The 21,578-nt window shown below is 41.7% G+C and overlaps 1 protein-coding gene across 1 annotated transcript in view; it reads right to left on the bottom strand.

The window, feature by feature from the left end:
- Positions 1-1,645: 1,645 nt before the first annotated feature.
- Positions 1,646-21,578, bottom strand: part of kdrl (kinase insert domain receptor like) — a 265,292-nt gene continuing 245,359 nt past the window's right edge. The window contains exon 31 of the mRNA XM_087991964.1: positions 1,646-1,711. Within this exon, the coding sequence (XP_087848090.1) occupies positions 1,666-1,711 (46 nt within the window). The 3' untranslated portion in view covers positions 1,646-1,665. The remainder of the gene's footprint in view (positions 1,712-21,578) is intronic.

Here is a 21,578-nt window from a genome sequence, read left to right on the forward strand (position 1 = left end):
ATGAGGTGAAGGTGCTGTTTTTTTGTTCCTATATATTTAGATTGATGAATGTGGGCAGGCATTTAATTGCATTAAGGGAGTTTTAATAATACAAGTTGATGATACAGGTCAATGTTGTTGTGAAGGTAGTTCCAGTTAGGAATGAGTGCTAACTCATCACTTGGCAATTTGGATCCAGAAGCTATTGTTTAATGGGTTCCTTTAACTTCTTGCATTGATCATTTATTGCAGGCTTCCCCTTTCCTCTTCTGAAGGCATCAATACTGATTTTCTTATTTTCTTTTCTGTTTTGGAGCATGCGTGGGCAACTGGAGATTGAAATGGGTCCATTTTGCATCATATTTCTGATCTCAGTTCACATTTCCCTTGTGAAGTCAGGTTGGAAACTAGATGCACCCACGCAAATACTGCCAGTCACATGCTATTCTACTTAGAGACTACTGTCACATAAGATATCCAGTCCCTTTTGGTTGTTTTCTATGCTCTTCCCATCATGAAGAATGTGGTATAATATTCAGTTGTGCTAGGCAGTAGCTGACAAATGAAATGGGATTTGAGGAGACCCTAAAGAGTGCACTGTAATTATCATAACTTTCCATCAGACTAATCACTGGAAGTACTGTAACATACTTCCAAAAGAACCTTGATGACAGACTTAACATTCATTTTGTGTTTTGAGATTTCCCTTCTCTATCATGAACTGCTCAATGAGGAGGTAATGGGGCTTCCCTCAGGATTTAACATTACTGCTGCTAGGCAGATAAAGAAGAGAATGAAAAGGAACAAAACATTCAGGGAAATCATAGCATATGTTAGAAAGCCATTGGCAAATCTGTATTACTGACCAAGGGTACTCAATTCCTGACTGAAGCATTGCATTAGAAGGCAGTAATCCCTCCTGGAGATGATGTAGGACCTGTGGCATTTAGCACTTGGCTTGAACGTGAAGCTCAACTCCATTAGACATGCGCCATTTTCTGTGCCTGTCAAAGTAAAATTTCAACATTTATATCAATGCAGCATTTGACATAGTTTGAATCAAGGAACATAAGCAGAATTGGAGTCAATGTAAATCAGGAGGAAGGTTTTCCACTCGATGCAGTCAGACCTAGCACAAAGGAAGTTGGCTTTGGCTTTTAAAGGTTAATCACTTTAGTGCCAGGACACCTTTGGAGGTGTTCCTCAGGATAGTGACCTAGGCTCAACCATCTTAGGTTATTTCATCAATGACATTCCCTTCATTGTAAGGTCAGGAATGTGGATGGTCACAGATGATTGCATTACATTCAGCACCATTTGCCACTTCTCAGACATTGGAACAGTCCAAGTCCATATGCAGCAAGAAATGAACAATATCCAGGCTTGGACTGATGAGTAGCAAGAAACATTCATGGAGAAGGCAATGGCCTCGCGGACTGTTAATCCAGAGACCCAGCCAATGTTTTAGGAACCCCGATTTGAATCTCATCATGGCAGATGGTGAAGTTTGAATTCAATTAAAATCTGGAATTAAGGGTCTAATGATGACTATGAAACCATGTCGATTATTGGAAAAACCCATCTGTTTCACTAATGTCATTTAGCGAAGGAAACTACCATCCTTACCTTGTCTGGCCTATAAGTCATTCTAGACCCACAGCAGACTGTAACTTGCCCACTGGACAATTAAGGATGGGTAATAAATGCTGGTGCAAACAGTGATGCCCTCATTCTGTGAATGAACAATAAAAAACAAGTGCCAGGTAATGATCATTTCCAACAAGTAAGAATCTTAATATGTGCCTTTGGCATTACCATTGCTGAATCTTCTATTATCAATATCTTGAGGGTTACCAGGAGTAAAAACAGAACTCAACCAGCCTTATGAATAAAGTGCTGAAAATGTGTTGCTGGAAAAGCGCAGCAGGTCAGGCAGCATCCAAGGAGCAGGAGAATCAATGTTTCGGGCATGAGCCCTTCTTCAGGAATGCCAGAAACGTCGATTCTCCTGCTCCTTGGATGCTGCCTGACCTGCTGTGCTTTTCCAGCAACACATTTTCAGCTCTGATCTCCAGCATCTGCAGTCCTCACTTTCCCCTTATGAATAAAGTGAGCATGTGAACAGCTCGGGATTCTGGCACGAGTAATGCATCTAGTGCCTATACTCCATTTACAAAGCATAAGTTCAGGGGTGTGACAGAATACACTCCACTTGCCTGGATGGATGTAGCTCCAACAATATACAAGAAGCTTGATGACGCCTAGAACAAAGCAGCCAAAGCAGCACCCCATCCACTACTTTCAACATTCATTCCCTCCACCACCGATACACAGTGTGTACCATCCAGATACATACTGCAGCAACTCATTCAGACTCTCGTGACTGCACACCCAATCCTGCAAACTCCATGACTTTGACAAGGGCATTATCTGCATGGGAACACCACCACCATCTCCAAGTCACACACTATTCTGACTTGGATTATGTTGCCATTCCTTCACTATTCTTAATCAAAACTGCCATAGTTCTTACTTTGTAAACAGTTAGCAATTCTATGGTTACTCCCCATCCCCAATTTTTCACTCTGGTGGGAGAGCATCGTCTCTGCCTACCTTGTTGAGTTTGATTAGAGCTAAGATCTCATGGAAATTCTAGTAATAGGCAGGAAGCTTTTTATGGATCCAGAAAGAGCATTTCTGCTCCTCATAATTCCTGTTATAAAGCACTTTGTAAGTATAGTTTGGACAGATTGTAGCTGGCCCATTAAGTACTGCTCCTATTGGCCATCCTTCCTTTTGTTCCACTAGGTTGCCATTTTGATCAGGCATGACCTGAAACATTTGGCTGGGCGTTACTTTTCTGGGTTAAGTGTGAGTTGAGTTAAGTTGTTTTTGGAGGTTTTCTGGCTATGTGGCCCAGCGACATTTCTCATTGTATCTTAACAAACTCTTCTCAGTAACTACCTACCTGACCCTTTTGGTGAGCCTCCAATTCTGTTTCCATCTTCCCACATGCCACTCAGTGGATAGCTGCCGAGAGACTGGTATCACTGTTGTTTGTCATTTGTATATAAATGATTTGGATGAGAATATAGGAGGTATGGTTAGTAAGTTTGTGGAAAACACCAAAATTGGTGATGTAGTAGACTATGAAGAAGCTGAAAATGTGTTGCTGGAAAAGCGCAGCAGGTCAGACAGCATCCAAGGAACAGGAGAATCGACGTTTCGGGCATAAGCCCTTCTTCGGGAATGAGGAAAGAGTGTCCAGCAAATAAGAAAAAAGGGAGGGAGGAGGGACTTGGGGGAGGGGCCTTGGAAATGCGTGTGGAGAGGCCCTGCATGGTTTTACACATTTACCGCAGATATAGTAGACAAGGGAAATGTGGGAATGGTGGTGCAGAAATGGACATTCTCTTCCACCAGGGCCAGCAGTGGAGGCCATGATGCTAAACCATATCGGCCTAGTCTGAGGTTGCCAGCTATATCAGTCAAGTCTCAGTTGTCTGGAGGAATAACCAGCAATGTAGGAAGAAGGCCAATGACCCTCACTATTCTGCCTATGTAACTGTCACTATGTTATCTCTGATACCTCACACTCACTCTATCTCTGCTACAGTACCCACCTTCACCAAGGCTCACACTTGACACTCTCACTACTATTTGTAACATTTTTCCTTACTTGCTGCCACCTACCTCAACACCTGACACGACTAACCCTGCATGCCCTCTGCACTACCTACTCACCCTGGATCTGAATCAAAAGTAATGGCTCTGCAACGCACTTTCATCTCTTTTAATATCTGCCTCTCTCTCAGTTCTAGAGGAAAATAGCCTTCAATAGGTCTGAAACTGTCAAGGAGAGATGGCACCTTTCTAATGTTCAGTTCCTCAATCTTCATGTGGACAGCATCTTGACTTACAGTCCTGAGGCCCCCTGAGCAAAGGGTTTCTCCCTTGACTTGATGGAAAACTGCTAACAACATGAGAAGCTTCCTGGCTTTGTCTCTGTGCTAAATTTCAAGGCAGGATGGAAGTTAAAGGAGCCTGTTACCTCTGGCTGAAGGGCTAAAGTGGAAAAATTCAAGGTAAGTCAATGCAAGTTAGGAATGCTGTGAACATCCAAGTAGGCTCAGAATGAGTGAGCACTATGTAAACAGTCTGGAGATGTGGCCTGGCTCAGTCCATGAACTGGGTATCTGTCCCTGGGAGCACAGTGTCTTTGCTGCACCATTGCAGTGAGGGTTGCCAATGCAGCCCAAGGACAGCATTGAAGTACAGAAGCATCCTGTAAGTGGATTGAAAATATATCATGAGGGTTCTTAGAGACTGGTTCATATCAGATGCCAATATCTACAGATTTGGCATGTATTTAGCTGGAGCTTGCAGAGCATGCTCTGAGATGTTAGTGCCGAGGTCCAACATGAAGGTCCTTTTGAGTAAGGAGTGAGATGAGGCTGCCAAGTACCCGCTGTGACTTCCATGTGGAGAACCCTTGATGGTTAGCTTGTTCAGCACGTTTGGTAAAATAAGAAGCTGAATACTAATGAAGTGAGTTGGGCTGTTACCAATGTGTTTTAACAAGTGATACTCCCCTTTAATTCGTAACTCACTGCTGCCGAGCAAGAAACTTGCTTCCCTGCTTGACAGATGCAGAAAAGATGCCCTGAGTTGTTCCCGATGTTGAGATAGGCCTCCATGGGTTTCTCGCCTGCTCCTGCCACAAATCTCACCAAAGCACACATCACTCAGTCCCCTGAAGGATTCTGCCCACTGGGTTTTGATGAAACAAAAAAATCACATAAGGAGACATTCATTGGAATGCAATGGCCTTGAGGTATTATTACTTGACTATTAATCCAGAAGCTCAGCTAATATTCCAGGAGTCTGAGTTCAATTCCTACCATGGCAGATGTCAGCATTTTAATTCAATAAATAGAGTCTGGAATTAAGGTCAAGTGATTATCATAAAACCATTGTCGATTGTCAGGAAAAGCCCAATTGGTTCACTAATGTCCTTTAGGGAAGGAAATCTGCTACCTTACCTGGTGTGGCCTACATGTGACTCCAGACCCACAGCAATGACTGTTTAAATGTCCTCTAGGCAGTTTGGGACATTTGCCTTTTGGACTTGTAACTGCCTTCTGGGCAATTAGGGATGGGCAATAAACATTGCCCAAGATAAAGTGAATAAAAAAAAGTCACAGTATGTGTGATCCTAATTACCCAACGTCTATGTACACGACTCATTAGGTAACATCGGGATTGCCAATTTTTCTTGATTTTCTCCTCTTAAGCTTCTAAAAATTTATAAAGCTGAATGAAAAATCTGTTTATCTGAAGTAAGAAATTAACATTGGGGTATTTTAGCTCCAGAAAGTGAGCCAACATGCAGAGATCAGTTGCTGAAGACCTTGTCAACAGTTTACAATTATATTTTTGATACACGTTCAGATTTTTGCATTGCTGAATAAGATACTGTAAAAAGTAATCCACAATCATAGCCTGGATTGTGTATACTCATGCTCACTTTGTTATATGTATCTTAAGGCATTGTTCTATTAAACACAGTTTTTGTATTTCCTTCTGTTGCAAGCTTAGAAAATAAACCATTCATGGACATGACAGGATGTATTAAACTTGAGACTCTGCTATCAGGCTATAGGAAGAGGTGTTTCTGGTCCTAAGAGACCAGATTTCTTTCTGTTGTAGACATTTTGTTCTAAGTATAAATTGTAAACAGAATTTTAAAGCATTTTAGTTTGAAGATTGAAGCTCCTTCCAATGAGCAACACATGCCAGGAAGTAATAGCTACTTTTGCTTTGTTTTGGCACTGTTCAACATCTACAAGCAATAAGTCAAAGCCTTTGCTCTGAGCAGTGTTGAGCATTGAGCCTGTCTGCTGAAATTTTTTATGGGCCAGGAACAGTTAAATGCAGTATTTTGATGTAACTTGCATTTATAAAAAGTTGCCGACATCCTTTGGAAACATCTGTGCAACAATGGTGTGTATCTTTAAAATGTTTGGACATTTGGCCAACAGGAATAAAGTTACAAAAAAACAAATGGTTTCATTGGCAATTTTCACGAATTCACTTGACAGAATCTTACTCACAGCTATGATCCATTGTGGCTTCATCATGGTCATTAAGGTGTGCCTGTGCAGTACCATCCCAGTGCAGCAGGCAGAGCAAGTCCAAATGGCTTCTCAAACGAAGATGATCAGACTTTTCTTTGAGCTACAAGTCAGGAACCTTACAGTCCCAAATCTTTCTTTCATGATACTTGGCACCACTATTGGTCATTCTGCTTGTGGGGAGCTGATGTGAGCATTGATTCCAAAGTCCTTCATAGCCAGGACTGATCAACAGTGCAGAAAGACATAGAGTCATAGAGTCATAGAGATGTACAGCATGGAAACAGACCCTTCGGTCCAACCTGTCTATGACAACCAGGTATCCCAACCCAATCTAGTCCCACATGCCAGCACCTGGCCCATATCCCTCCAAACCCTTCCTATTCATATACCCATCCAAATGCTTCTTAAATGTTGCAATTGTACCAGCCTCCACCACTTCCTCTGGCAGCTGATTCCATATACGTACCACCCTCTGTGTGAAAAGGTTGCCCCGTAGATCTCTTTTATATTTTTCCCCTCTCACCCTAAACCTATGCTCTCTAGCTCTGGACTCCCTGACCTCAGGGAAAAGACTTTGCCTATTTACCCTATCCATGCCCCTCATAATTTTGTCAACCTCTATAAGGTCACCCCTCAGCCTCCGACGATCCAGGAAAAACAGCCCCAGCCTGTTCAGCCTCTCCTTGTAGCTCAAATCCTCCAACCCTGGCAACATCCTTGTAAATCTTTTCTGAATCCTTTCAAGTTTCACAACATCTTTCAAATAGGAAGGAGACCAGACTTGCATGCAATATTCCAACAGTGGCCTAACCAATGTCCTCTACAGCTGCAACATGACCTCCCAACTCCTGTACTCAATACTCTGACCAATAAAGGAAAGCATACCAAACGCCTTCTTCACTATCCTATCTACCTGTGACTCCGTTTTCAAGGAGCAATGAACCTACACTCCAAGGTCTCTTTGTTCAGCAACAGTCCCTAGGACCTTACCATTAAGTGTGTAAGTCCTGCTAAGATTTGCTTTCCCAAAATGCGGCACCTCGCATTTATCTGAATTAAACTCCATCTGCCACGTCTCAGCCCATTGGCCCATCTGGTCAAGTTCCTGTTGTAATCTGAGGTAACAATCATCTCTGTCCACTACACCTCCAATTTTGGTGTCATCTACAAACTTACTAACTGTACCTCTTATGCTCACATCCAAATCATTTATGTAAATGACACAAAGTAGAGGATCCAGCACTGATCCTTGTGGCACTCCACTGGTCACAGGCCTCCAGTCTGAAAAACAACCCTCCACCACCACCGTCTGTCTTCTACCTTTGAGCCAGTTCTGTATCCAAATGGCTAGTTCTCCCTGTATTCCATGAGATCTAACCTTGCTAACTAGTCTCCCACGGGAACCTTGTCGAACGCCTTACTGATGTCCATATAGATCACATCTACTGCTCTGCCCTCCAATCCTCTTTGTTACTACCTCAAAAAACTCAATCACTTTTGTGAGAATATGATTTCCCATGCACAAAGCCATGTTGACTATCCTAATCAGTCCTTGCCTTTCCAAATATATGTACATCCTGTCCCTCAGGATTACCTCCAACAACTTGCCCACCGCCGACGTCAGGCTCACTGGTCTGTAGTTCCCTGGCTTGTCCTTACCACCCTTCTTAAACAGTGGCACCATGTTAGCCAACCTCCAGTCTTCCGGCACCTACTTGTGACTACTCAAAGTGACAGACAAGGGTGGCATCTCACTGCAATCTCCCTCAGTTCTCTTTCTCTATCCTGGGTGCTACCAAATCCCCTAGCATCTAAAAGTGGAAGTAGAATTACTGCATCTTCAAAATATTCATGCCACTTGTCTTGTTCAACCCCGGAACATCTTCTTCCCATTGCATTCACACATATTTGACTTCACACAAACAAATACAATGACCACACCATCCCTATGTACATAACCTTCCACCCTGATATTTTGCAATAAAAGGCATATCGTTTTGAAGTACATTGGAAACTTGTCTTGCCAGTTGTTAATTTATGAACAATACAGCAGATCAGGAAATACACCATCATATGTGCTCTTCATACAGCTGAAACTTGTTGGGTGCCGTTCTGCTGAAACAAACCAATCTTTTTTGGTGCCATGTTTTCCACGGAAGAAGGCAAGGGTAAAGTTTTGCCATTAGAGTTGATCAGTTAATGAGGCCATCCTGCAAGATCTGTTTTATGATATCCCTTGCAGTGGTGTGCCAAAATGTGACATGATTTGTAAAACAGCCCAGTTGGACTGGAACCCCATTCTTCTTTGTTTTATTTGTTTGTTCATGGGATATAGGTGTCATATACATTGAGCCCTGGTGTGTTGATCAGTGATGGTAGCATCATTGAATATCAAAATGAAACGCTTGCATCATCTTTGGTGAAGGTGAATATCTGGCACATGTGGGCGGCACGGTGGCACAGTGGTTAGCACTGCTGCCTCACAGCGCCGGAGACCCGGGTTCAATTCCCGCCTCAGGCGACTGACTGTGTGGAGTTTGCACATTCTCCCCGTGTCTGCGTGGGTTTCCTCTGGGTGCTCCGGTTTCCTCCCACACTCCAAAAGTGTGCAGGTTAGGTGAATTGGCCACGCTAAATTGCCTGTAGTGTTAGGTGCAGGGGTAAATGTAGGGGAATGGGTCTGGGTGGGTGCGCTTCGGCGGGTTGGTGTGGACTTGTTGGGCCGAAGGGCCTGTTTCCACACTGTAAAGTAATCTAATCTAAAAAAAATGTGTGCTGTGGATGATACTTTCCGTTTGTAAACCCTATTATGAATGTTTTCCAAGCCTGAGAAGTTGTGGATGGTGTCTTTTTGACATTCTTTCATAAACTGTGGGCATCACTGGCTGGTTAGCGTTTACTTCATTGCTCTTGGGAAAATAGTACTGAAGCATTGTGAACTGTTGCAATCCACCTGTCAATGTACTCACATTGTGATTAGGGAGGTAGTTCCAGGAGTTTGATCCTGTGGTAGTGAAATTACAGCGATATAATTCCAAGTCACTATGTTGTGTGGCCTGAAGGGGAAGTTGCAGATGATGGTGTTCCCAGGCATCTGATGCTCTTGTCCTCCTAGGCAGTACTATTGTGGGATTCGAAGATATTGTTGAGGGAACGTATTCATATCCTTCAATTGGTTGGTGCCTACAAGGTTATGTGTACTACTTCCTGAAAAATCTAGCAATCATATAAAATTGCAAACAGAAAATGCTGGAAATACTCAACAACATTTGGACAATATCAGCCAAGAAAAGGAAATGGAGCACTCAATGAATGGCAGGACATGAGGAAGCTCAAAGGAATAGTGGATCTTGGCTTATCCCTGAAGGCAGCAGAGTATGTTAATAGGGTAGTTAAGAAGGCAAACAGGACATGGTAAAGATTGTAAGACCAGGGAGTTACGCTGGAGGTGCACAAAACTTTGGTTAGGCCACAGCTGGAATACTGTATGCAGTTCTGGTCACCTCACTATAGGAAGGATATAATTGCACTGGAGGGGGTGCAGATGAGATTCACCAGATGCTGCCTGGGTTAGCGCATTTTAACTATGAAGAGCGCCTGGATAAGCTCGGGTTGTGCTTTTTTAGAGCAGAGAAAGCTGAGGATGGATCTGATTGAAGTGTATACGATTATGAGGGCAGGGACAGAGTGGACAGAAAGCAGTTATTTTCTTGAATTGAAAGGTAGGTAATAAGAGGGCATCATTTTCAGGTGAAAGGGAGGAGGATAAAAGCTTTGACAAAGGGTCAGTTAGACTCAAAACGTCAGCTCTTTTCTCTCCTTAAAGATGCTGCCAGACCTGCTGAGAATTTCCTAATTTTCTCGTTTGGAAAGGGAGGAGGATTTAAGATTAGATTAGATTAGTTTCCCTACAGTGTGGAAATTTAAGGACAATATTTTTACCTAGAAGTTTGTGGGAATCTGGAATGCACCATCCAGGAGGGTAGTTGAGGTGAAAATCCTAACAACTTTTTACATGGACTTGGATGATCACCTGAAATGTCATGACATTCAAGGCCATGTGCTGGAAGTGGAATTAGTGCAGGTTTAGAGTTGTTTTGCTGTTGCAGACTTGATGAATTGAATGACCTCTTTTGTACTGTTTGATTTTATGATTCTAGGACAGGCAGCAGCTGTGAGTAGAGAAACAGAATTAACATCCCATGTTGAGGACTTTTCTTCAAACTGCATCTATAGTATTTTGCTTTCATTATCCTGCAGAAATCTCTGGCTCTGGGCTGTGCTGCCTGGGTTGATGCTGCAGTATAGATACATTTGGCTGGCCTGTAAACGATGATACCTATCAATTGGTGGATCTTTGACCCAATAACATCCTGGATAATGTCATAGAAATAAATTGTGGCAGCTAGATCAATCTGGAGCTATAAAAATAAATGAGGACTGCAATCACTTTAATTGTCAAGGAGCAAGTTCAGAGAAGCACAGCCTCAGTATTGTTATGGTGCTGAAGGAAACTGAAGCATTGATACTTTGAGCTGTTCACTTTATCCCAGTCTCCTGCCTTTACCTAGTCCTTTTTCTGTTTTAGTAATCATCCAATGGCCTCTATAATGCCTCCCTGAATCCACCTCCACAACACTTGGAGATAGAATATTCCAGACCTGAACCTCTTACAGTGTCAAAAACGTTTTTTTTCTTCTCGTATTTTCTTCTTTTGATCCATTGATGAATAGTTGAACAGTTTTTCACAATCTACTTTGGCCAACCCTCTTAGAAGTTTGAAAACATTATCAAACCACCTCTCAGCCTACTCTTCTCCATGGAAAACAGTCCCAACTTCTCTAACCTTTCCTCAGAACTGAAATGTCTCGCCTCTGAAACCACTCTCGTTAATTTTTTCTGCACTCTCCAATGTATTTATGTCCTTCCCGTAGTATGGTGCCAGAGTTGCTCAAAATACTTCAGTTGAAGTCTAACCCATATCGTTTATAACTTCATGTAAAATAAAATTGTATAAACTTCTCAGTTCTTATACCCAACGCAATATTTATGAAGTCCAGAAATATTGTACAGGTCATTTTAGTATAACGTGTATTTTGTCAAAGTGAATTGGCTAGAATGTGATTGATGATTGTGGATACAGTTTGCATAACACAAACTTTCTGCTGAACAGGTATACCAATTTTCTATAGCAGTTTTTCAAAGCACAATTTTCTATAGAGCAAGGTTGCAGAGGAACGCAATTTTTGTATTATAGCAGAATGACCTGAACGCTTTATTAACTATTGCCTCTGTTTGTTATCTGTTATCTTCAATGATTAATGTATATATCCACCTAGATCTGTATTGCTGCACACCTTTACCTGTATATTCCTGCACACCTGATGATGATGATGTGGCTTTCTTTGTCCTTTATGTTTGAAGAGAGGTTGTAAGGCAGAGATGACGAGCTATCTCTTAGAAATTTATCTTTTAATGTCATTATGGATCAGACCAGACCCCCTCAAAATATTTAAAGACCAGGCTTTTTAGTTTTTTATTGTTTTTAAGTTTAGCTTTAAGAAGAAGCTATTGAGGTCTCAAAAGAGTTGAAAGCTTCAGGTGAATGTCTCCTGGCTGCCATTCTCTCTGATTTTTCTCTTAATGTTTTTTCCTCTTGGATTGGAGAACAGCATGTGAGAATCTGTGTCTGAATTTGCCTTTTTGCAAAGGGGCGTGTTTATGGGATGTTACTGTATTGAAGCAGTTAATTAGTGATAGTTACTGTATCTATCATTCTGTCAAGTTTCCAATAGTTAGGTTATTCTAATTTCCTCTTTTTTTGGTTGTATTTTAACTGCAGTTTTTAAAAAAATTAGGTTTTGCTTAACATTGAGTCGTTCGACCAGTCACATTGCATCAGGAGCAGACATTTTATGTTTGTCTTTAAATAAGAAAAAGTTAGGGTTTGGGCTGTCTTCTTAAAATATTTTGAGGGAGTCTTGCCTGAACCATCACAACCTATACTATCTCTGTATGTTCCTTGTATTAAGTGCATCACCTTGCACTTCTTCGCATTGAACCTCATCTGACACCTATCCAACCATGCCACCAACTTGTCAATGTCTTTTTGAAAGACTACATTGTACTGTATACAATTCTTCCAAATTTTGTGCCATTTGCCAAGCTTTGATATTGCTTCTGCACACCAAAATCTAGATCATTCATATATATTATCAACAAGTAGCCCCTTGGAAACACCACTCCAAATCATCCTCCAGTCTAAAGAACATCCTCTGATTATTTCTCTTTCCTTTCCATCCCTCAGCCAATGTTGTGTCTTTTTGCTTCTGCCCCTTGTGTTTCAAGATCTAATTGGTGAATCTGATTTACTGCCTGTATGGTAAGTAGATACCAAAGGAGGTTAAAACTGTCCTAATACCCCAGGTCTGTTTTCATCAAGGCTATGTGCAGTTGAAACAAAACACTCTTACACCTATACTCAAATCCTGTTGTGATGAAAGGCAACATACCATTTGGTTTCCTAAGTGTTTGGTGCTTGTTTTTGTGACTCATGAACAAAAAAATCCCAGTCTCTTTTGTCATCAATACTTCCCAATTTCTTATCACTTAAGAAATTATGAATAGGAAGGGTTTGGAGGGATATGGCCGGGTGCTGGCATGTGGGACTACATTGGGTTGGGATATCTGGTTGGCATGGATGGGTTGGACTGAAGGCTCTGTTTCCATGCTGTACATCTCTATGACTATGACTCTATGACCTATTACTTTCTTTACAGGTCTGTTGTGTGGTTCTGTATTGAATGCCTTTGGAAGGCTATGTCATTATGGATCAGACCAGACCCCCTCAAAATATTTTAAGAAAGTATCCTTGACCCTAACTTTTTCTTATTTTAAAAGTAGATATGAAGTGTGTGTTCCAGATGTGATGCAACTATCCAAACTACTCGACATCAAGAAAAACAAATTATTTAAACACTATAGTTAAAGTGCAAACAAAAGAAAGAGGTCTTTAGAATAATTTAACTATTGGAAAACTTAACAGAACAATAGATACAGTATCTATTACTAATTAACTGTTCAAGTATAGCAACATCCCACAAACACACCCCTTGGCAAAAAGATAAATCCAAACACAGATGCTTATAGGCAGGTTTCCAATCCAGAAGGGAACAACATCAAAGGAGATTTCAGAGAAAGTCACACTTAAAAATTACTTACTGAGGCTTGCAATGTTTTTGGGAACCAAAACAGCTTCTGCTGCTACAGTTAAAAGAAAGCGAGAAAGCCTGATCTGGAAGAACTAGCCACTCCCTTTCCATTGTACAACTGTTTTAATAAAATATAAAAGCCTCCTCTGATTGTTAGACTTAGGCAATCTCCCTTCGGCACTTCGGCCTTTACAACCTCTCTTTAAAAAAAGGACAAAATTACCTTTAAAAGTGACAGCATCTTCACAAAGTTCATCACATCAATAGCCTTCCCCTCATCAACCCACTTTGTTATCTCTTTAAAAACCACGAGCAAATTAATTGAACACAATTTTCCCTTTCCAAATCCATGTCAATGCTTCCAAATTAATCCACATATTTGAACTGTGATAGTTCAATGCCCTAGGCATTGTTATTAAGTGATCTCCCATTGAAGTAAAGCTCAGAGTGCATGGGTGCAATGAGTGATGCCATTGAATCTTAGAAGAATATTGCTGCTCTTATGTTACATGTAGAAATGTGTGGGCTTAGGAGAAGGGGTGACATGGACTAACAAAGCCCATTAAAGCTGGTTGGATTTCAAATCAGCACTCGTTATTGTCAGTAATCACTTGTTAATGAACAAGATTGTCCACCTAGGAAATTGCATGTTGTTGGTCATAGGTTTAGTAAGTCCTTGTGTGGCTAATGACCCTGATCCAACAGCCACATCTCTGACCACACATATGACAGACATTTCTGGGAGATGGAATTGGTCCTTAGCCTTGAGATCACTGTCAATTCTTTCTCCATGTTCTTTTCTGTACTTTCTCTAAGCACCATGTGTTCTCAAAGAATTATGTTCCTTCATATCAGAATTTCCTCCAAGTCAGTTTCTTCAGAGTGAGGGTCTCCCATGCACTGAAGTCTATGTTGCAATTCTTGAGGGAAGCCTTCAGAGAGGCTTTGTACTTTTTACTCTCATTAGAGTGCCTTTCTTGAGCTGGGCAAAGAAGATTTTTCTTTGGTTGTCGAAAGTCAGGCATTCTAAACACGTGGCTGGCCCAGCGGTATTGGTTTGGGATGATTATGGCCTTGAAACTGGTCTTGTTGGCTGCTTCAAGGACGTGGATATTAGTAAGCTTATTCTGCCAGCTAATGTGGAGAATCCATCTCAAACGATGTTGGTGGTACCTCTCAAGTATTTTGAGGTGGTGCCTATATATATAGTCCAAGTTTTGGAGCCATATAGGAAAGTTAGAAGATGACTGCCTTATACCTAAGGGTCTTAGCATCAGCACGGGTGTCACTGTTGTTGTGAAGATCTAGACCCCTCCAAAGGGGCCTCTTGGTTTGAGATTGGTTAAAAGAATCACTAGGAGTACAGTCTGCTTGAAGCAAGGTTACCAGTTTAATAAATTAAGGCAGCCTGATGCAGATTTGTCCAGCAACACGGAGGTTAAAAGCTTCTGTGTTCCGTGGAGAAATGGCGCCATTACATTTGAAAATTACACATTATTTATATGTTTTTTAAGAGACAGTACAGCCTTAATTACAAGAAAAGACCAATCAAATGTAATAAGGTGACATGATAGACAGCAGGCTAATCCAATGATATTCCCTGGGAAAGGGGTCTTAATTACATAAATTGTCATGTCATAGTAGCAGTTCAAGCTTAGTTTGAATACCAAATCACTGTCTTATGATTCATTTTATGAAAACTCCATTGTTTTGTCTTATCTCTAAATACAATCAACTTAGCAAAGCATCAGTTCAAATTCACAGAGTCAAATCATTACTTGCAGCCATTTTGTTGTGTTATTTTAAATTGAAGAGCCATTTTGTGGTTAATAAAGATCTACATATACTTGTTGCTTCTAACAACAACCTAAATTCAAATTTTAGATCTTCAGTTGTAGATTATTATCCTTAGTGCTCGGTGATTGGATGCAATGTTAAATATCAGCATTGATGCCAGCCTTAGAAGAGAGCTTCCTAGGTAAGTGAAATGTTCCACGATTGGGAGGATTTCTCCATTAGTCTTAATGGAGGGATGGACCAGAACTTGGCATCGATTGCTAAAAGATTTGAGTCTTCTTGAGCTTGAAGCTGAGACTAATTCTTCAGTATGATTCAACAAAGGCATTAAGTGAGACTTGAAGCTTCTTTTTTGCAAGAGCAGAGATGACATTGCCATTGCATAGTGAAGGTTCACAAATGAAGTCGGTGGTGTTTTCTTTTTGGATTTCAACCAATTAAGATTGAAATGCTTTCCATTGAACTTGTAGACAATGTCCACACCATTGGGAAGTTTGTTCTTAACAAGATGAAGACTGGTGACATTGAAGATGGAGAAAAGTGTGGGGGTGATCATACATCCCTGCTTGACCTCTGTCCTGTCCTCAAATTATTCTATCATATTACCATATGTGAGAATCATTGCTGATATCTTGTCAATGACGGATGGAAGATATTGATGAATTTTCACTTGACAATCAGCCTTTGACAGGCTCTTCTATAATACTTCACAATTTTCTGAATCAAAAGCCTTGGTCAGATCAATGAAGGCCAAACAGCATGGTTGGTGCTATTCTTGGCATTTCTTTTGGAGTGTCCAGCAGTGAGGAGCATGTCCATAGCTCCATAGTTAGGTTGAAAGCTGCACTAGCTTTCAGGAAGGATTTCTTCCATGATTGGGAGAAGGTGCTGAACAAAGATTCAGGTGATGATCTTCCTGGCGATGGAGAGTAGGGAGATTTCCCACAGTTCGCTTTGTTTCTTTTCTTGAAGACGGTGGTAATGGCAGCATCCCTGAGATTGGCAGGGATTTCTTTGTCCCAGATTTGCATGAACAGTTGATGGAGATGATGGCTGAGCTCTGCTCCTGCCAGTTTGAAACTCTCCACTGGAATCTCATCAACTCCTGCAGCTTTTCCATTCTTCATGCGTCTAACAGAGACTTCAGCTTCTGATGGGAGATTTTCTCAAATACATCCTTGTTGGACATCAAAATAACACTACACACTGACAGATGGCACAATCTGCCCGTGCAGACAGAAGCCTATTTCATTGTCTTTCAAATCAAGGTACTGCTGGAGAAAACCCTTTATTTGTTACCCTGTTGTTGTAGTGTTGAAATCTGTGTGGTATGTTGGATTTGAAGTTTATAACCATTGACAGTGCTCAAGATTTTGCTTCAAAGGACACTTACACTTAATTGAGAAAGGAGGACTCCATTTCAGAATTTCCATTGGGTCTGAAGTCAAGTCCTCAAAGTGAGGGGACAAAGCTTCTAATTAGCAGCTGAACTGAGCAAGGGTTAAAAGTAAAAACTGAGTGGAATACATTTCATTAAAAATTGGCCTGGCAATACCAGGACAGGCTTACTTCCAAAAATAACAAACTCAACTGTATGTTGGATGCTGTCAAGTTTATATCAGAGCAGATGGCTTGTCTGCTACATTGTGAACTTTTAAAAAACCTTTTCCACATAGTTTTTCCCCACTCTTTCTTGAATGCTCCAGCTCAAGCTGGGAATGATTCATCATTATGTGGTACCTCACTCAAATATCCTTCTTTCATTTATGAGCACAATGAGTATCAGCAGGTTTTTCATGGCCATCACAGTTCAATTCCATCCTGTCCTCAATTCAAATCTAACCCAACACACTTGCAATCAGGGCTTAAACCAAATCTGAATTATTTCTGATCCCGTACCCAGGGGCTTAGAACCCCATCGTTGTTTCTTTCCTGTTGCTCATTATGAGATAACCTAACACAATGTTAACTAATAAGTGAATGTTGGGGTCTTCCTGATTGCCTTATTGTTCTCACATTTACTCAGACCTTAAAAGTGGCTGAGATTAACCTGTTTTAAATCTCCTTTGTTTTAATTTTAGCAATTCTTAAAAATAGTAAAACATTTATTGTGTCAATATCATTGAAAGTGCAGTGATACAAATTACTTCCATTTCAACAAAATTGCTTTTAAAGTAGAATTTGTAATAGTGACCGCAATTAGCTGAAATTTGGAAAAGAATTGAAGTGGCATGTGGAATGAATTAAAAGCTACATGAACCATTGTTTTTTTTTAATCCATCAATTGGTATTATTTTAAATAGAACTACAGCCATAAAAAAAACACCTTGTGATCAATTAAGACATTGCGGACGTTGATAGATTTCCTTTAATGTCGATGATTGCTTAGGGTCCTAATACGATTTATTTCCGGGGTTTAGTTTATTTAGGTCATTGACTTCTTTTTAACCCTGAATTTTTTAATAGAAGAAATGGTCCCTTGAGACCATTAATTAAATACAAAAACAGTCATTTCCTTCTTTACACAGCAGGCGGGGCCAACATTTCTGCAGATCTGCACGTACCATAGCAATTTCAGACACTGTTTAATACTTGTACATGTAATCTAGATGTTAGCCAGAATTTGTTGATAATCATCATAACAAGACCATACAGGTTGTAGGTTCAGTGTTCGTATCAAGGGTAAAATATGTGACTTCCAGAGATGCGATGCTTGGAAGCAGGGTGGAACATTTAATCAGACAGGCTGATGACTCATCCATAACATGTTTCCTTCCTGCTTCAGCCAGAATTAAGGTTGTCATTTGGAAGTCCTGTGTTCAACGTTCCCACTTCCCACAAAGTGAGGTCTTTAACTCACTAATTCAGGGTGACTTCAGGGTGGCAGACCACTGCTGCTGGGCTTATTCCAGCTGTGGTTTGGCCTCTTGTATTGTGCCAGTCACGATAACTGTTGTCTTGTAGGCAACTCGTCACCTTGGGCATGGCTGAAGCACGGCTAACAAAAAGTGGATGCAGCTTTTCCACTCCCAGCTCCAGCCAAAATTGACAGCTTTTTCATGAGCATTTGCAAATTATGTAATCACAACAGATTGTTTAACAAACCAGCAGAGTTCAGCATCACTATGCTCATCACTTTTGGAAAGAGATGGTTTCAAATTGTATTCCATCTCAAACCTTTCTGAAGAACAGCAGAAGAAAACAGAACACAGAAATTTTGAAAGATTTGACGGCATGCTTTGAATTCTAAGTGAATGTAATTTATGAATGCTACATGTCCAATATTATAGCTCAAGATATAAACAGAGCCGAGTGACTAATATATGATGTCATTAGCTTAGCGCACACGCTCCTGTGAATTTGTACAATTAAAAATGACCTAATTAAGGATTGAGTTGCAGTAGGCACAAGAGATCCCACCAGGCAAAAGTGAGGACTGCAGATGCTGGAAATCAGAGTCTAGATTAAGTGGTGCTGGAAAAGCACAGCAGGTCAGGCAGCATCCGAGGAGAAGGAAAATCAATGCTTCGGGCAAAAGCCCTCCATCAGGAGATCCTACATTGAGAGCATGTCTACTGAGTGAGACAAAGCTCACTATCAGGAAAACAATTGGGGTGCTGAAGTGCTGAGGTTGTGAATAAACAGCTGGAGCATGCTCATGGCAGAACAGATCAAACAGTGCATTATGCTGATTGATCCTCCAGCCCCAACGGACAGAACAAAAACAAACAAAGGGCAGGATGCAAATGTTGCATAGTGCTTCACACAAGAGAGATGAAGGCATGACCAAAATTGGGAAAATTGTTTCTTCACTCCTAAGAACTGAATAATTTTGCACACTAGTGTATAGCTGAAAGGAAACATGACAAAATAAGTCCAGATAACTACTGGAGAAGTATTAGTGAAAGATATTGACAAATCAGTTTACTCTGTATAGCAGTTTGTTTCAGGAGGTCAGGCAGCAACCAAGGAGCAGGAGAATCGATGTTTTGGACAAAAGCCATTCGTCAGCTCCTCGGATGCTGCCTGACCTGCTGTGCTTTTCCAGCACCACTCTCTCGACTCTGCTGTCCAGCATCTGCCGTTCTCACTTTTGTCTAGCAGGTTGGTTCAGTCAGGCTGATAAGGTGATACATAGTTTTTGACTATTGGAATGATGATCACAAAAGGAGAATATACAATAATATCTCTGAGCAGGTTGATTAAAAAAATCTAAATTGTCAGATTGACATCGGTGCATCGCAAACATCATGACTTTCACAGTTTTGTATGCAGTTCATCAACATGCTGATTCAAGAATCAAGCCCTCGAAAGTAAGGTTGATGGCACAAAAATTGTGTTGAGGAACAGATTACACTTTGAGTACAATTCTAAAACAGGATTGAAGATGTGGAGATCTAGATCATAGATAGCAAGTAAACTTATCTCAACTGGATTAAGTTTAAAGATTAGATCGGTAACTCTCAAGGTGTCAAAAGAGATTTCAACATGTAACAGCACACTAAACCATTGACCATGCAACAGATTCTAGAGGAGTACTGATATAACAGTGCCATCCCGTATTCCCAATTCCTCCGCCTCCGCCGGATCTGCTCCCAGGAGGACCAGTTCCACCACAGAACACACCAGATGGCCTCCTTCTTTAGAGACCGCAATTTCCCTTCCCATGTGGTTAAAGATGCTCTCCAGCGCATCTCGTCCACATCCCGCACCTCCGCCCTCAGACCCCACCCCTCCAACCGTAACAAGGACAGAATGCCCCTGGTGCTCACCTTCCACCCTACCAACCTTCGCATAAACCAACATCTGCCGACATTTCCGCCACCTCCAAACAGACCCCACCACCAGGGATATATTTCCCTCCCCACCCCTTTCCACCTTCTGCAAAGACCGTTCCCTCCGTGACTATCTGGTCAGGTCCACGCCCCCCGACAACCCACCCTCCCATCCTGGCACTTTCCCCTGCCACCGCAGGAACTGTAAAACCTGCGCCCATACCTCCTCCCTCACCTCTATCCAAGGCCCTAAAGGAGCCTTCCACATTCATCAAAGTTTTACTTGCACATCCACTAATATCATTTATTGTATCCGTTGCTCCCGTTGCGGTCTCCTGTACATTGGGGAGACTGGGCGCCTCCTAGCAGAGCGCTTTAGGGAACATCTCCGGGACACCCGCACCAATCAACCACACCGCCCCGTGGCCCAACATTTCAACTCCCCCTCCCACTCTGCCAAGGACATGGAGGTCCTGGGCCTCCTTCACCGCCGCTCCCTCACCACCAGATGCCTGGAGGAAGAATGCCTCATCTTCCGTCTCAGAACACTTCAACCCCAGGGCATCAATGTGGACTTCAACAGTTTCCTCATTTCCCCTTCCCCCACCTCACCCTAGTTCTAAACTTCCAGCTCAGCACTGTCCCCATGACTTGTCCGGACTTGTCCTACCTGCCTATCTCCTTTTCCACCTATCCACTCCACCCTCTCCTCCCTGACCTATCACCTTCATCCCCTCCCCCACTCACCCATTGTACTCTATGCTACTTTCTCCCCACCCCCACCCTCCTCTAGCTTATCTCTCCACGCTCCAGGCTCACTGCCTTTATTCCTGATGAAGGGCTTTTGCCCGAAACGTCGATTTCGAAGCATCTTGGATGCTGCCTGAACTGCTGTGCTCTTCCAGCACCACTAATCCAGAATAACAGTGTGTTTACATGGTTATGGGATCATTTAGGATATATGATCTTAAAGATCAATTCAGCATCTGCTGATGAAATTTTCAGTTGCCCTAAGCCCAGCCTGAAAGACAAGATAAATCCTTAGACAGCACCTTCCAAACTCATGACCACTTCCAACTAGAAGGGCAAGGACATAGACATATGGGAACACCATCACCTGCAAGCTCCCTTCCAAGCCAATCACCATTCTGACATGGAAATATATCACTGTTCTTTCACTGTCACTGGGTCAAAACCCTGGAATTGCCTCCCAAGGGCATTGTGGGTCTACCTACAGCACATGGACTGGAATGGTTCAAGAAGACAGCTCACAACCATCTTCTCAAAGGCAGCTAGGGATGGGCAATAAATGCTGGCCACCCATGTTCCACAAGTGAAAGAAACAAACAGGATAGAGAAGAAGGGAATACTCATGAAAATGATAATTGCTACGAAATGGATAAGCAGCATGGTAGCAGTGAAACAGCCTGGAAAGCGGCATGCATGCATCAACCCAAAGGATGTAAATAAATATCTGAAGAGATATCAATTTCCCCTGCCAACTATTGAACAATGTTTTTCCATACCTTGCAAAGGAAAAGTTCTTCTCTGCCCTTGAGGCAAAGGATGGTTATTGGCAAGTGAAGCTGGTCGGATGTAGCAGCTTTCTAATTACACTCTGGATGCTCCAATGATTGTAGGTGCTGTTTAGCATATCCACTGCTCTGGTGGAATATCAA

This window comes from Chiloscyllium plagiosum, unplaced genomic scaffold (genome assembly GCF_037043375.1).
Source record: "Chiloscyllium plagiosum isolate Xiang-an unplaced genomic scaffold, Cpla_swu_hap1 HiC_scaffold_11, whole genome shotgun sequence".
In the NCBI taxonomy this organism is placed as follows: domain Eukaryota; kingdom Metazoa; phylum Chordata; class Chondrichthyes; order Orectolobiformes; family Hemiscylliidae; genus Chiloscyllium; species Chiloscyllium plagiosum.